Source organism: Palaemon carinicauda, chromosome 1, assembly GCF_036898095.1.
Source record: "Palaemon carinicauda isolate YSFRI2023 chromosome 1, ASM3689809v2, whole genome shotgun sequence".
Lineage (NCBI taxonomy): Eukaryota > Metazoa > Arthropoda > Malacostraca > Decapoda > Palaemonidae > Palaemon > Palaemon carinicauda.
This window is the reverse complement of record NC_090725.1, coordinates 285785743-285803126: the sequence shown is the minus strand read 5'-3', so window position 1 is coordinate 285803126 and position 17384 is coordinate 285785743. Positions and strand designations below refer to the sequence as shown.

The 17384-nt window shown below is 36.0% G+C and overlaps 1 protein-coding gene across 1 annotated transcript; it reads left to right on the top strand.

Moving 5' to 3' along the window:
• Nucleotides 1-2649: 2649 nt before the first annotated feature.
• Nucleotides 2650-16552, top strand: LOC137639440 (probable glutamate receptor). Its single transcript, XM_068371717.1, has 5 exons — nucleotides 2650-2766; nucleotides 10848-11186; nucleotides 12151-12266; nucleotides 15105-15278; nucleotides 16303-16552. The coding sequence occupies exons 1-5, from the start codon at nucleotides 2650-2652 to the stop codon at nucleotides 16550-16552; spliced, it is 996 nt and encodes a 331-aa protein (XP_068227818.1).
• The last annotated feature ends 832 nt before the right edge of the window (nucleotides 16553-17384 follow it).

The following is a 17384-nucleotide window of genomic DNA, read 5'->3' as shown; positions in this document are numbered from 1 at the left end:
TGAAATTATGCTGCTTCAGTTTTAGCTTTTCAATTTTAACTTTTGTATATACTACCACTGTGTCATTAGGTTACAAAAGCTTTCACGAACGTTAATAGAGCGACTCGGGTCAACAATTCGTATCATTATTATTGCTGAAATGTTTAGGGAAATGTCCTTCCAGAAGGAAGGCTACGATTGATGAAGCTTTGATAATGATATTTTCTAGTAAAAAAAAGATTTATCACTTCCTGAAATGGAAGGCCTTTTTCACTTTGTTTGAACTTAAGAAATTCAGCACAAAACCTGAGTCAGAGTTTTATCGACGATGTTATTTGTGATCATAAACATGGAAACAAATTAGTTATTGATTAATGGACTGACACTCCTGGTCATACATCTACTCTAAAAAGAACAACAGAATAATAAAATAGGTCAAACGGTCGCAATGGACATTAATAAATTTTATATCGACCTTGACTTTGCCAAAACGGCTTCAGGGTGACTATCATTTTTATTTATGACTTAGAGCAGGGTTGCCAGGTTGGTCTTTTTCAGGCGAAAAAATCACAAATTTGGCCTTTTTGAAATTGGTTGGCCTTTAGTAATATCATGAAAAAGGTGGACCTTAAATACTATATATATTGGTCTTTTTCTAATAAAGGGTTGGCCTTTTAAAGCGGTAGTTTATTTAAAGTTGGTCTTTTCTCCTTTAGAAAACCTGGCAACACTGACTTAGAGCTCATTGCAATAAGCAAGCAGTATTGAAGGTCACGTAGCTGTCCCCTTCATTTGCTGTCTTCTCCTGCAACTCGCGGGTCAGGAGAAAACTCGTTTTGTTTATATAGTCAGTACTGTTTCTCTCATCAAAACGTGATAATGAAATTCTTCATACTTTTGACCCTGTCTGTCAGTTTTCATAGTATAAATGGTGTCATTTTCAAACCGGACTTGTCAGTGTTTATGATGCAGTATGCACAGCGCCAAGGATTCTACCATATTCACTTCATTCATCCCCTTGAAGGTAAACCAAACTTAAAAAGAGGAATAACAAAATCAATTAACCCTTTAACCCCAAAGGACGTACTGGTACGTTTCACAAAACCCATCCCTTTACCCTCATGGACGTACCGGCACATCCTTGCAAAAGAATGCTATAAATTTTTTTTTCTTTTATATTTTTGATAATTTTTTTGAGAAAATTCAGGCATTTTCCAAGAGAATGAGACCAACCTGACCTCTCTATGACAAAAATTAAGGCTGTTAGAGCAATTTAAAGAAAAATATACTGCAAAATGTGCTGAGAAAAAAATAACCCCTTGGGGGTTAAGGGTTGGAAATTTCCAAAGAGCCGCGGGGTAAAAGGGTTAATGATTAAATAATTAGGTTAATAAATAAATCAGTATATGGAATTTAAGATTTCTTGGACTTGGTAGACCACAAAATCAGTATTAATATCAGCTCCTCAAAGGAAAATTTGATCATGAATAACACAAATCATGTCTTTGTTGTGGCATTCTAAAGACCAGGTCAGATTTGCAAGGAAACCAAGTGAAAAGAGTCTCACTATCAGGTTCATTTCCATCGGCCCCTGGAAATTTGCAAGTGTGGAATTTGGGGTCAAATTGAGAAAGCGATAAAGAGGATACGTCCATACTCGTCTAATTCAATTTCTATACTTTGAAGACCATATAAATAGTATTAAATTTTAAAAGAAAGTTCTTAACACTTCGCTTAACTAAGAGAGACTGTGTAATTTCATGTGCTAGCGATACTAAATTCATCATTTCAGGAAATATCATGACTGTAAATTCATCATTTCAGGAACTAATGTCACTGTAAAGTCATCATTTCAGAACTAACATCACTGTAAAGCTATACATTTCAGGAACTAATGTCACTGTAAATTCATTATTTCAGGAACTAATGTCTCTGTAAATTCATCATTTCAGGAAATATCATGACTGTAAATTCATCATTTCCGGAACTAATGTCACTGTAAATTCATCATTTCAGGAAATATCATGACTGTAAATTCATCATTTCAGGAAATATGATGACTGTAAATTCATCATTTCCGGAACTAATGTCACTGTAAATTCATCATTTCAGGAAATATCATGACTGTAAATTCATCATTTCAGGAAATATCATGACTAAATTCATCATTTCAGGAAATATGATGACTGTAAATTCATCATTTCAGGAAATATCATGACTGTAAATTCATCATTTCCGGAACTAATGTCACTGTAAATTCATCATTTCAGGAAATATCATGACTGTAAATTCATCATTTCAGGAAATATGATGACTGTAAATTCATCATTTCCGGAACTAATGTCACTGTAAATTCATCATTTCAGGAAATATCATGACTGTAAATTCATCATTTCAGGAAATATCATGACTAAATTCATCATTTCAGGAAATATCATGACTGTAAATTCATCATTTCAGGAACTAATGTCACTGTAAATTCATCATTTCAGAACTAACATCACTGTAAAGCTATACATTTCAGGAACTAACTCCACTGTAAGGTCATCTAGGGTAACACTGTTGGGAAAATGGCTACTAACATCCCAAAGGGGACTCCTTCACTCTCCACCTACATATGTTGCCTTCCATAACTCCTGCAAAGGAGAACCAAATTCTTCCTTAACCGAGATGACTCTTGAAAGGGAATGTGGCAAGAGACTTGCAATGTTGAGGAGAAGAAGCAATTCTTCGCCATTATTCGTGACTTATGTCTTGACTGGAAAGGATTTTACAAATGTCCAAAAAGTATGTATAAAATTATTTTCTTTTTAATTGGAAAAAAAAGAATCTCTATCATATTACTATAAATTTCATACTATTCTTTAACAAATTAAATGAAGAATATTGACATAGTACGAGAATAGACACTAATCTAAAGGTTTTATATCCTGAGATTTGAAATGATATATATATATATATATATATATATATATATATATATATATATATATATATATATATATATATATATATATATATATATATATTGAGAGTTTGGACGTTTTTTAATGTAATTTGAACTTGAAAAGTTCAAACGCTGCGAATGTCTTGATGTTCATAAGTCTCTTTTACAGTTTATATATGAAATATCTATTTTAATGTTGTTGCTGTTCTTAAATTGTTTCGTCTTATTTGTTCATTAGCAAAAGAAAATTTTGTTGGGATTGCAAGTGATGTATGTGGCAAGAAGGTTGTTGGAGGCAGCATGAGGAAGGGCAGTGAATGGTGGAATGAAGGAGTGAAGGTAAAAGTGGAAGAGAAAAAGAGGGCTTTTGGAGAATGGCTGCAGAGTAATAGTATAGAGAAGTATGAAAAATATAGAGAGAAAAATGTGGAAGTAAAGCGCAAGGTACGTGAGGCAAAGAGGGCAGCTGACCTGAGGTGGGGTCAGGGACTGGGTCAGTCATATGAAGAGAATAAGAAGAAGTTTTGGAAAGAAGTGAAGAGAGTAAGGAAGGTTGGTGCAAGAATTGAAGAGACAGTGAAAGATGGAAATGGAAGGTTGTTAAAAGGAGAGGAGGCAAGGAAAAGGTGGGCGCAATATTTTGAAAGTTTGCTGAATGTTGAGGATAATAGGGAGGCAGATATAATTGCTGTTCCAGGTGTTGAGGTGCCAGTGATGGGAGATGAGAATGAGAGGGAGATTACAATAGAGGAAGTGAGGAGAGCACTAGATGAAACGAGAGTAGGAAAAGCATCTGGTATGGATGGTGTGAAAGCTGAGATGTTGAAGGAAGGGGATGTGACTGTACTAGAATGGTTGGTGAGATTGTTTAATATGTGTTTTGTGTTGTCAATGGTACCAGTAGATTGGGTTTGTGCATGTATTGTACCACTATATAAGGGTAAGGGAGATGTGCATGAGTGTTGTAATTCAAGAGGTATTAGTTTGTTAAGCATAGTTGGAAAAGTGTATGGTAGAGTAATGATTAATAGAATTAAGGATAAAACAGAGAATGCAATCTTGGAAGTACAGGGTGGCTTTAGAAGAGGTAGGGGTTGTATGAATCAGATTTTTACAGTTAGGCAGATATGCGAGAAATATTTAGCAAAAGGTAAGGAGGTGTATGTTGCGTTTATGGATCTAGAGAAAGCATATGATAGAGTTGATAGGGAGGCAATGTGGAATGTGATGAGGTTATATGGAGTTGGTGGAAGGTTGTTGCAAGCAGTGAAAAGTTTCTACAAAGGTAGTAAAGCATGTGTTAGAATAGGAAATGAAGTGAGCGATTGGTTTCCGGTGAGAGTGGGGCTGAGACAGGGATGTGTGATGTCGCCGTGGTTGTTTAACTTGTATGTTGATGGAGTGGTGAGAGAGGTGAATGCTCGAGTGCTTGGACGAGGATTAAAACTGGTAGGCAAGAATGATCATGAATGGGAGGTAAATCAGTTGTTGTTTGAGGATGATACTGTACTGGTAGCAGACACAGAAGAAAAGCTTGACCGACTAGTGACAGAATTTGGAAGGGTGTGTGAGAGAAGGAAGTTGAGAGTTAATGTGGGTAAGAGTAAGGTTATGAGATGTACGAGAAGGGAAGGTGGTGCAAGGTTGAATGTCATGTTGAATGGAGAGTTACTTGAGGAGGTGGATCAGTTTAAGTACTTGGGGTCTGTTGTTGCAGCAAATGGTGGAGTGGAAGCAGATGTACGCCAGAGAGTGAATGAAAGTTGCAAAGTGTTGGGGGCAGTTAAGGGAGTAGTAAAAATAGAGGGTTGGGCATGAATATAAAGAGAGTTCTATATGAGAAAGTGATGTATGGATCGGAGTTGTGGGGAATGAAAGTGATGGAGAGACAGAAATTGAATGTGTTTGAGATGAAATGTCTAAGGAGTATGGCTGGTGTATCTCGAGTAGATAGGGTTAGGAACGAAGTGGTGAGGGTGAGAACGGGTGTAAGAAATGAGTTAGCGGCTAGAGTGGATATGAATGTGTTGAGGTGGTTTGGCCATGTTGAGAGAATGGAAAATGGCTGTCTGCTAAAGAAGGTGATGAATGCAAGAGTTGATGGGAGAAGTACAAGAGGAAGGCCAAGGTTTGGGTGGATGGATGGTGTGAAGAAAACTCTGGGTGATAGGAGGATAGATGTGAGAGAGGCAAAAGAGCGTGCTAGAAATAGGAATGAATGGCGAGCGATTGTGACGCAGTTCCGGTAAGCCCTGCTGCTTCCTCCGGTGCCTTAGATGACCGCGGAGGTAGCAGCAGTAGGGGATTCAGCATTATGAAGCTTCATATGTGGTGGATAATGTGGGAGGTTGGGCTGTGGCACCCTAGCAGTACCAGCTGAACTCGGCTGAATCCCTGGTTAGGCTGGAGGAACGTAGAGAGTAGAGGTCCCCTTTTTTTTGTTTTGTTTCATTGTTGATGTCGGTTACCCCCCAAAATTGGGGGAAGTGCCTTTGGTATATGTATGAATGTATGTATTACCTCTTGTAGTTTATTTATTTTCTTATTTCATTTCCTCACTGGGTTATTTTTCGCTTTTGGAGCCCTTGGGCTTATACTGTAGATCCTGCTTTTCCAAGTAGGGTTTTAATTTAAATGATAATAATAATAATAATAATAATAATAATGATAATAATAATAATAATCAAGAAGTCGAAGAAATTACACATTCAAATCAGAATATCGATGAAAAGGTATGCATCATTATGTCCTGCTGCGACTGGAGAGTCCTGCATCATTATGGAGTTCCTCTTAAATATGTAAATTTAATTGAGATGGTTCATGAGTGTAGCAAGTACAAAGTTAATGTTAGTGGAGTCCTATCAAATAAATTTCCTGTGAACAGTGGAGCACTCCAAGGGAATGTGTTGTCACCTATGTTGTTTATCGAGTATAGCAAGTACAAAGTTAATGTTAGTGGAGTCCTATCAAATAAATTTCAAGTGAACAGTGGAGCACTCCAAGGGAATGTGTTGTCACCTATGTTGTTTATCCTCCTCATGAATCTTGTAATGCATAGATAGTTGGGGATGGTGGAGAAGGATTGGACTGGATTGGTAACAGGAAATTAACTGACCTAGAGTATACTGATGACACTGTCCTTATTAGCTGAACAGCACAGGAATTGCAAAGCTTGATTACCAGCTTGAAATATCACATGAGGTTGGGCTCTAGATAAATAAAAGATAGAGATGATGTTAATGGAATATGTAATGGAAAATGAAATATCATTGGAAGGAGAAAGGATTAATGGGGTGGAATCGTTTAAATATTTAGAAACTATAACCTATAATACAGGATCTTTAGAATTAGAGTTTGATGAAAAGTTGCAAAAAAAAAAAAAAAAAAAAAAATCAGACAATGGCTATTTTAAATAAAATTTGGAAATCAAATCCCCTGAAATTACGCATTAAAATCAGGCTATATATCAGTTTAGTGAGGTCGGTGTTACTGTATGGACACGAGTTTTGGTATGACAATAAAACAATATTCAACAGATTTTGTATATTTGAGAACAAAGCCCTCAGAAGAATATTGGGAGGTAAATGACAAGACAAGATTAGAAATGAAAATTTAAGAAATTAACCGAGTGCCATGGTGAGGGATAGATGAATATGGTTTGAGCATGCTCTTCGCACTCCCCAAGAGTTTAGTTCATCAAACTTTCAACTGGGCTCCACAAGGCACTATATGAGTTGGAAGAGCCAGGCCTACATGGCTGAGGAATAGGAAGTGTGAAGTAGGAGATGATGAATGGAGAAGTATTGATTAAAAAACTCAAGATATAGACGCCTGGCGAAATCTAACCGAGCCCCTTTGCGTCAACAGGCGTAGGAGGAGATGTTGATTGCAAGTATGAATAGATAATTTAGAGATGTAAGATGGATGAGAATGAATATGTTTATACATTCTATATTTGGTAGGCATAAAAATGTCTTCCATTATTAATGCGGGAGAGGATTTTGAATAGTGTTGGATTTATAATTTGATTAATCCCTTGAGAAGTATAATGCCATTATTAGTTTTTATTACTTTTAATATCATCTTATAGGAAATGAAAATTGGATTTTAAACAATGATTTATTCATATATAAAAATATGTATGTATACTGTATACTGTATATAAGTGTATATATTCAATATATTTATACACATACACACACACACACACACACATATATATATATATATATATATATATATATATATATATATATATATATATATATATATATATATATATAGTATATATATGTACAATATATACATATATATATAGGAAATGAAAATTGGATTTTAAACAATGATTTATTCATATATACAAATATGTATGTATACTGTATATAAGTGTATATATTTAATATATTTATATACACACACACACACACACACACATATATATATATATATATATATATATATATATATATATATATATATATATATATATATATATATATATATATATATGTATGTATATATATATATATATATATATATATATATATATATATATATATATATATATATATATATATATATATGTATATATATACATACATACACACACATATATATATAGTATATATATGTATATATACATACATGCATACATACTGTATATATATATATATATATATATATATATATATATATATATATATATATATACAGTAAATTTATATATATGTATATATATTACGTATATATACATACATATGTATGTATATATGTATTAATGTATATAAAATGTATGTGCAGCAGTTGTTCATTCATGTTCCTATGGCAATTAGATCTTCGATTCTGAGGAACATTGCCGATCTTCGTGGTTGATCTTACTCAGTCCCGGAATGAGCTCAGCCATCAACGGCCTTCACCTGCCACTCGACCATAAGGTAATTCACCTGCCATTCGACCATAAGGTAATTCACCTGCCATTCGACCATAAGGTAATTCACCTGCCACTCGACCATAATTCACCTGCCATTCGACCATAAGGTAATTCACCTGCCATTCGACCATAAGGTAATTCACCTGCCATTCGACCATAAGGTAATTCACCTGCCACTCGACCATAATTCACCTGCCATTCGACCATAAGGTAATTCACCTGCCATTCGACCATAAGGTAATTCACCTGCCATTCGACCATAAGGTAATTCACCTGCCACTCGACCATAATTCACCTGCCATTCGACCATAAGGTAATTCACCTGCCACTCGACCATAAGGTAATTCATCTGCCACTCAACCATAATTCACCTGCCATTCGACCATAAGGTAATTCACCTGCCATTCGACCATAAGGTAATTCACCTGCCACTCGACCATAAGGTAATTCATCTGCCACTCGACCATAATTCACCTGCCATTCGACCATAAGGTAATTCACCTGCCACTCGACCATAAGGTAATTCATCTGCCACTCGACCATAATTCACCTGCCATTCGACCATAAGGTAATTCACCTGCCACTCGACCATAAGGTAATTCATCTGCCACTCGACCATAATTCACCTGCCATTCGACCATAAGGTAATTCACCTGCCACTCGACCATAAGGTAATTCATCTGCCACTCGACCATAATTCACCTGCCATTCGACCATAAGGTAATTCACCTGCCACTCGACCATAAGGTAATTCATCTGCCACTCAACCATAATTCACCTGCCACTCGACCATAAGGTAATTCACCTGCCACTCGACCATAAGGTAATTCACCTGCCATTCGACCATAAGGTAATTCACCTGCCATTCGACCATAAGGTAAGAGACCTCAGACTTACCAGGCAGTGGATATACTGTATTATCTCTTGCTTGATAATTTTATGGCTAACCATTGCGATAATAAATTTTTTTTTATTAACCCTTTTACCCCCAAGCTATTAGGAACTCTCCAACCCTTAACCACCACACAATTTTTTTCTATGCACATTTTGCAGTATATTTTTTTTTTGAATTGTTCTAACAGCCTTAATTTTCTACATAGAGAGGTCAGGTTGGTCTCATTCTCTTGGAAAAGGTCTGAAGTTTTTTTGAAAAATCATCAGTAATATGCAAAAAACAATGTGAATAGCAGTTTTTTGAAAGGACGTACCTGTACGTCCATGGGAGTAAAGGGATGAGTTTTGTGAAACGTACCAGTACGTCCAATTGGGGGTTAAAGAGTTTAGGTAATAATGTTCTCATTTTGTTTTCTTTTCATCATCTGGTAACTGAGTTCCTTTGTTCATATATCATTTTTGGTAATTTCTCTCTGTCTCCCTCTCTCTCTCTCTCTCTCTCTCTCTCTCTCTCTCTCTCTTTTGCATGCACTTTTACAATATCTCTAACAACCTAGATATCTTTAACTATTTTTGCTTTATGTTCTTATTGTTACCAAATAAATCTCCAATGCAATCATATTTAGCAAATACTGACAATTCAAAGACAATATAAATCATTTCCGATAAATGCCTCAGAGTGGACCGACTTCCTATTGATTTCACATTTATCGTGAAAGCGAACATATAATATCATAAGCTACTTTTCACACCACTAGACTCTAAAGCAACGTGAAGGAACGAGTAGGAATGCAGGCATTTAATATATGCTGTCAATGTGTAATAGTGTACCAACCGTGTGTCACACGATCGTACATAAATTATTTTGTATATATTATGCTTGTATCTGCGCTCTTCCCTCGCACTAAAAAGAACCAGAATAAACATGTCTCTGGTTTTCCTCTGTAACATTGTCACTTTCTCGAACATGTATTTTCCTGTTGCCTTGAGGTTTTGTATATAAAGGAGAGTGTTCTTTAATAAACTTACTCAGTTGATTGCATCCTGCCTTTGAGTCATAACCTCTCTCTCGGCCGTCACAATAGGATTAATCGAGACAAAGCATGTTGAGCGCACATCGTGAGCTATAATCCTCGATGGGGCATCTTACGATTAGTAGATAAAAACTTTTTTTTTTTATTAAATGAATAGTAAATCAAATTGGCCAATAAATGAATATATTGTCATGTTCAAAATGTACTATTTTGTATTCAATTCCTGAGAAAATAATACTGTAATATTTATATTTATTCCTTTTTTACAGACGCGTCAAGTAATCTCATATTAAAGGTGTTTAAATATATTCATAATTTTGATAAAAATTTATATGTTTATCAGATAGCTTTCAAATATTTGATGTGATCATAATCTTCGTATAATCAGACATTTGTATTTAATTTTACAACTCTCATCAAACGGTATCTATGTCAACGTACTTATAGTTTTTAAATAGAAAGTTTTCTATCAAAACTTACATTTTATTCGCACTTGAAAAAAAGACATATCTTATTATAAAAAGGTTTTATTGCCAAGCTTTACTTAATGGTTGTTAAAAATCCGACATCATTATTTGAACTGATATTGTTTGGCTTGGCAAGACCCCTTGTAAGGACACCGCTCCCTCCGTCGTCCAGAAATTCAACAAATTCTCTATTTATTTAAATTCTCCTTTCGCCACACCGTGGCTTCCTATATATATGTATTCCGCTCCCTCAGAGCTACAATTTGACATATGTATTATTTCATTACATGTTCCTGTTTACTTGCACTTCGTGTATTTGTTCATATGAGAAAACACATATATTTTGGCGGGAAGTTCAAGCTGAATTGGCGCCAACGCCATGCTACCTTTCCGTCCGCACCCTGTATTATATTCCCACGCATGTTTGAATAAACCTGTGCCCTACGGGCCAACCAAGGGAAAGGCCCGTGCCAACAACAAGTGTTGGCTATAATACTCCAACAACAACAACAAATGAATAAACTATCAGTTGATGTTGGTGACGCTTGTCTCACTGTCCTTACAACCTAATTATGTTTTCCTAACTCCCTGAACAGGCTGTATTTGCAATAGTACACAACGATGACGACACAAAACCGATTTCGGTGGACTTATGGGATATATACAAAGCAGCTCCACATTTTGCACCAAAAAAAATCTTCCTCGGGAAATGGTCATCCAAGGAGTGGAGGCCTTCTCGCGACGGATCTCACCAGGAGCCATCATGGAAGGAACCTCTTCCAAACTCAGAGCAGGAGAGAATGGAAAGCATGCCACCATCCCTCGAGTGGAAAGATCAACAACAACACGATCTTCTTCCTCCTTTCTTCACCAGGGAACCCTGGGAAAGGAGGAGTGACCTGATGGGTCTCGTCCTCCGCTGCACCACACTTCAGGTGAACATTTATATTATCTCTCTCTTCTATAGTTTGATATAAAAGTAAAACTATACAAAGAAAAGGTCAAGAGATTTATATCTTAGTCTGTTTTCTATTTTTTCAAGACTCAGTTTGGGAACGAACCGTAAATATTGATCGTAATATTAAACACTAGAAGCCTAAAACCTTTTGATTCCTGAACCTGTGCAGAATTGCTTGATATTCATTAAATGTAGAGCAAGATTGTATATCAATACTAGCCCCATGGAATAAGCAAATCAATAGAAATATCCCTCAGTAAAATTGAAATAAGAATGAACACGCAATTATGTCTCTTTTTGTGAGGAATTTTAACTGTTTATTTATATTATTGCTTATTTTGATACACAAATAGAGACAAAGCAGTAATTTCTTTGCCTTGGCCTGATATGGTCTACAACAGAACAAGATCCATAGCACAGTAATAACACCAATGTTAATATATGGATCGTAAATGAGATGAGGATGCTGAGGTGAATTATGTGGAAATCACTGCTTGAAAGATTGTAAAATGATGAAATAAGAAGAATGGCAGGTGTAGTGAAGATTACAGAGGTGATAGTGTCACTACTGAGATGGTGTGGTCATGTGTTGAGGATGGATGGTGGAGAAGGAGTGAGTTGGGCTTCTGATCAGATCACATTCAGCTTGAGGCTTTGCCTTTGCAACGGGACCTTAGGAGAAATCTGTTAAGAGGAGAAGAAAAAGAGGGAGTTAGAAGAGAATTAGATGGCGAGATAAGTTGAAGGATGATATGGAGCGAAGACATTTGGTGGAAGAAGATGCCTTGGATGGAAGGCATTGGAGAGTGTGCACGGGGCAAGTGACCCCTTAATGTAGGGATAATGGTGAGAAAGAAGTAAATAAACAACCAGAAGCTGAAATATTTGTAAAATTAGCAGTAGTAAGAGAGAAAACTATGATCTGGAGCTTTTCATTCCAGGTCTATCCTTATATAATGTATGACGGGGTGAACGAGGACGGAACTGTATCATTCGACAGTATGAGAGGCATAAATGGAGAACTATTCCACGTCTTGAAGCAGATCATGAACTTTACGTAAGTATTTTCAAAGCCACCCGAGCACAAAATAAATTTAGGACATTTTAAGTATTCAGTTTGGATAAGGAAAAGAGCTTTTCAGTTTCTTCATATCAATTAATTTTAATATCACACAATTTAAACAACTTTAACTGGAGTAGGTGAATGTGCTTATCTCCTTTCTCTACAAGAGTGTCCTTATCTGGGACCGCTGTAATGTTTCTTCAACAGATTCTTCCATTTCCTTCGGTCCAGTGCATCTTCCTCTGTCGATCTCAACTCCCTCATATCTCTTTTCACACTGTCAATCTATCGTAATTTTGGTCTACCTAATCTCCTCCCAAATAGTATTCCCTAATCCACTATCTTCCTCATCGGACGGTCTTCCTCTTGTTTCTTTACATGTCCATACCATCTTGGTTACTTTCTTTCACCTTGGTTGAAGCTGGTGCTATTTTGAGAGTGCTTCCAACATGTTTGTTCTTTATAGTAAGTCCACATTGCCATCTTACCATCGTAAGTCCACATTGCCATCTTACCATCGTAAGTCCACATTGCCATCTTACCATCGTAAGTCCACATTGCCATCTTACCATCGTAAGTCCACATTGCCATCTTAACATCATCATCTCGGTTACATTAACCCTGTTCTCATCTCTCATGTTAGTTGCACATGTTTCGGATGAATAGAACATTGCAGGTCTCACAACCTGACGCTGGATCCTTGGTCTTTACTTTTATTGGCATCCTACGATCACACAGCACCCCACTATATTTCCTCCAGCTATTCCACTCTGACTGTATCCTTCCGGTCGACTCTTCATCTAGGTCTCCTGTATTTTGGATCACAGATGCCCGATAATTATCGCTTTCTACCACTTCCAACTTATCAAAACCAATCTCAAGATCTACCTTACTTATATTGATACTATTCATGGCATGTGGTAACTATATTAAGGGTTTATAGAATTCGAAGATGATGGGTTGCTTCTACTTCATGTGGATATTGCAAACTGCAGATTATTATAATATAAAATTATTGCAAATACTTATACAAATTATGAACACAATGTTAAGATTATTAAGAAAACAGTCATTAGTTAGCTAGATATGAAAATATTGGTGATGATTATTGAGTTTAAAAGTTAACTTATTCTCGGTTACTGAAAAAATCTGAATTTGAATGATGAAGAAAAAATTTCCCTCATGTAGCCCAGTTGTATCTACAAAACAGGAAAAAATAAAATGAAACCTTCTATTGAGCATGGGATGAAATACTGATTGCTGTTACTGGTTTCAAGTTACAGAAATTGAATATTCACTCGAAGTGTGACTTCCTGAAGTTCAGAGGAAATTGTTACAGTCAACTATATCAAAACGTTCAATATATGAAATGATAAAACGTTTTATTCCCTTTTTAATCGATTTAGCTTAACCTATAGCAAGACAGTAAGAGCGAAAGAAAATAATATCCAGCAAATGATAATTACGATATTTAAGATTAATAAGAATATTTACAATATTTTACAAGATTCTTAACCCTTTTACCCCCAGGCTCTTTGGAAATTTCCAACCCTTAACCCCAAGGATTTATTTTCTCCTCAGGACATTTTGCAGTATATATTTTTTTTAAATTGCTCTAACAGCCTTAATTTTTGTCATAGAGAGGTCAGGTTGGTCTCATTCTCTTGGAAAATGCCTGAATATTCTCAAATAATTATCAAAAATATGAAAAAATAAATTTTTATAGCATTTTTTTTGCAAGGACGTACCGGTACCTCCATGGGGGTAAAGGGATGAGTTTTGTGAAACTTACCAGTACGTCCTTTGGAGGTAAAAGGGTTAAGATATTCACAGTTCGCTTATTAAAATGTTACAGAAATTTATAAAGTAATACAGGTCGGTGGTTTGAGACGCGAATGACGATAAGTACAAAGAATTCCGAAGGTCCAACAAATTTCCAGAAGCATTTCAAATGTAAAAGATGATAATCAGGGACATGACTTCTAATGATATCTGGTCTTCCAAGATCTGCTTTTCTTTGTAAATCAGCAGCGTTGTAAAAATGGAAGTAAATATATATAGCATCTGTTATATCCCAATTGTACTTGGTGGAATACTGAAGAGATAATACCGTTGTCCTTAAACCTTCTTTATTTCCTTTAGCCGAAGTTACAGTAATCCTGTTAATCCAATATCTATATACAGACTCTTGAGATGAGTATTTACATAACCAGAGGTAAATGTTAACTGCTCTTTGGTAAATGATCAACAACCCAATATAACAACATATTTATAAAACTGGTCTATTTTAAACAAGCACTTTGTTACATTACTAATAACAGCCAGTTATACTCTCTTGTTCTATTATAAATAAATATATATGTAAGGTATATCAGCATCACATGTGTCACAGAAATGTCTCCAAAAATGCAGTCTTGACTCGCTGGGCTATTTTTCCCTGTTCGAGCCCTTGAGCTTATAGCATCCTGCTTTTCCAACTAGGGTTGTAGCTTAGCTTGTAATAATCATAATAATAATTAGTGATAGCAACTTCCTGCCTCAAATGCGTAGGCTGTCTTCTTTAAATACACGAGACTCATTTTCTATAGAACTCGAGTAAAATCTTGGGGATTCTTTTACGTTAGCGAATCGCGACTTCGACAAATTACGAGAAATTACCGGAAGCTCTTGTCTAGAATACAACAACACCTTTGATTTATAAACCTTTACAATGTTTCCATCTTAACACTAACATTTAATATGTAATAATAAATCTTTCTCACAGGTCCTATGACATAAAATAAATAAATTTGCCCTACATATAACAGAAATTTCCTTTTATAATCTCGTCAGGCCTCATTGCTTTGAAAATGTCGACCAAACCTGGGGAAGCCTTCGTGATGGGAAATGGATTGGAATGGTGGCAGACCTTGTGGAGGATCGAGCAGATATCGCCGTCTCAGATGTAGATTTAAATTACGTAAGGAGCCAAGCCATTGACTATCCATTCGGATGGCAAACTGGAGGGTGGGTACAAATTCTGAATCTAGTGACATAGTTCCATTTCAGGAAAGAGCCAATGATTATGTGTCTTTGTGTATATCATAGCCATGAAAGTAAAAGTGGAAAACCTTTTTCTCTTATGGGGTGCCTTAGTACAAGAGCCTGTGGCTGCACCTTCTGTGCAGGTCGATCTAATAGCAGTGGTAGAAAAAGTGAAAAGTATTTTCGTCTTAGCCTTCAGTCCTGATGATTCCCACGGAGGAAAATTTGACTTTATTTGTTTTAATTGATTGTTATCAAACTCATTATTCCAGATAGTTTACCATTTTGCTACTAAGAAATGTTTCATAATCCAGTATTTGACAACATAATATCTTCTTCCCAGATAAGGATATCAATTGGGACTCTTCCTTCGCTGTTTCGTTTCATTACCTCCATTGAAAGAAATCAAATGTAATAAAGCCGACCAATTGCTAACAACCATAAATTATTGCATCATCATGTATGAACTAACGCATAATACAAAGCCAACAAAGCCTCTTTCGAAGTTGTAGACAAAAACAATATGTCAAGAAGAGAATTATAATTTCTGATTCACCCTCTCTCCAATGCCGTCTATCAAAGGCTTCCTATTCCACCAAACCTCTTCTCTCCATATCATCCTTCTTGTCTCGCCACCCAATTCAGTGTTTTCCTCTCGATCTTCTCCAATTACCATGTTCTTCCCAAGCCCCACTCCCTCCTCACCATCCATCCTCAACAACGGCCCACATCTTCTCAGTCGCGACACTCTTAGCACCTCTGTAGTTTACAGAAGCCGGCCATCCTTCATAGTCCTACTTCCTGATAGAGAATTCAGTGCGGCAGAGTTGACATCAATTTGATTACTGGAGAAACCTTTTCAATATATCATCATCCTCATCAGCGGTAACGAGACCACTGCCAAATATGCTTAACAAATCAATTAAAATAAGTATGGCCCGAAGAAAGGGGCTGTGTCATAGATTATGGAAAACCATCATACAGCCTAAAACTCTAACCTCTACAGATATTCTTTGTTGATGAGACATGATCCAGCCATTTGGAATGCCAGGAACAGCTACACCAAAGAATTTACATGGCAAGTTTGGTTAATGGTCGTGATGTTTGGAATCATACTCTGCCTCAGCTTATTTTATGTACTTCGTCATTCTCCCCACAGTGAAGAGATGCGTCTATCAGAAGTCATCTGGTTGACTGTGGCAGCATTTTGCTATACAGGTCAGTGGAATTTCAATCAGTATTCAAAATGTCTCTAATTACACATTAAGGAAAAGTCCCTCTTCATGCAATACCTTGGTAAGTCAATGCATGTAATAAGGCAGATATCCTGTCTTGGAAGAGGAATTGTAGATTTCATGTAAGATAAGTGCTTTTTATGGCAAACATAGATATATCTCACGGGAGTTGAATTTATAGCCACATCCTCACAAACACAAAATGTACACACAGACACACCATTCCCTCACCCTGCCCCACTCATAAATCTATCTATCTGTCCATATATGTGTATACATAATATAAACTGTATATAATATATATATATATATATATATATATATATATATATGTATTGTATATACAGTCAGTCCTCAATATTTGTGCGATCTATCTCAGCAGATTTGGTCATTCACGATACAGAGGACCATATAACTTATTAGATAAGAAATTACTTATTCGTGATAAGTACTCTTGCTGTACATGTGTTATAGTAATATGCACTAAAGTATCGCAAGTGTTGTTAGATGGGAACAACAGTGTTTTTTGTTACTCTATGTACCGTGTTATGTGTACAATTGGCTGACTGTGTATGTATTACACTTACTCTACACTTATTGAAATATGTTCATTCACTAACACAGTACTTATATTGTGAAAGAAACCAAATAAAATTAATATTAGGCATTACCTAATATGTTAGTCGACCACGCGTAGACATAGGCAATGTGAAGTGAGTTGATATGTTAGGAGTTAATGCTCCTTAGGTCAGGAAGTATTCGCCTATTCTCGCTCTTCATGCCTGTGTACGTTACCTAACCCCACGAATAAGGAGGGCTGACTGTACCTATGTTCATAAACATGTGCATTTGT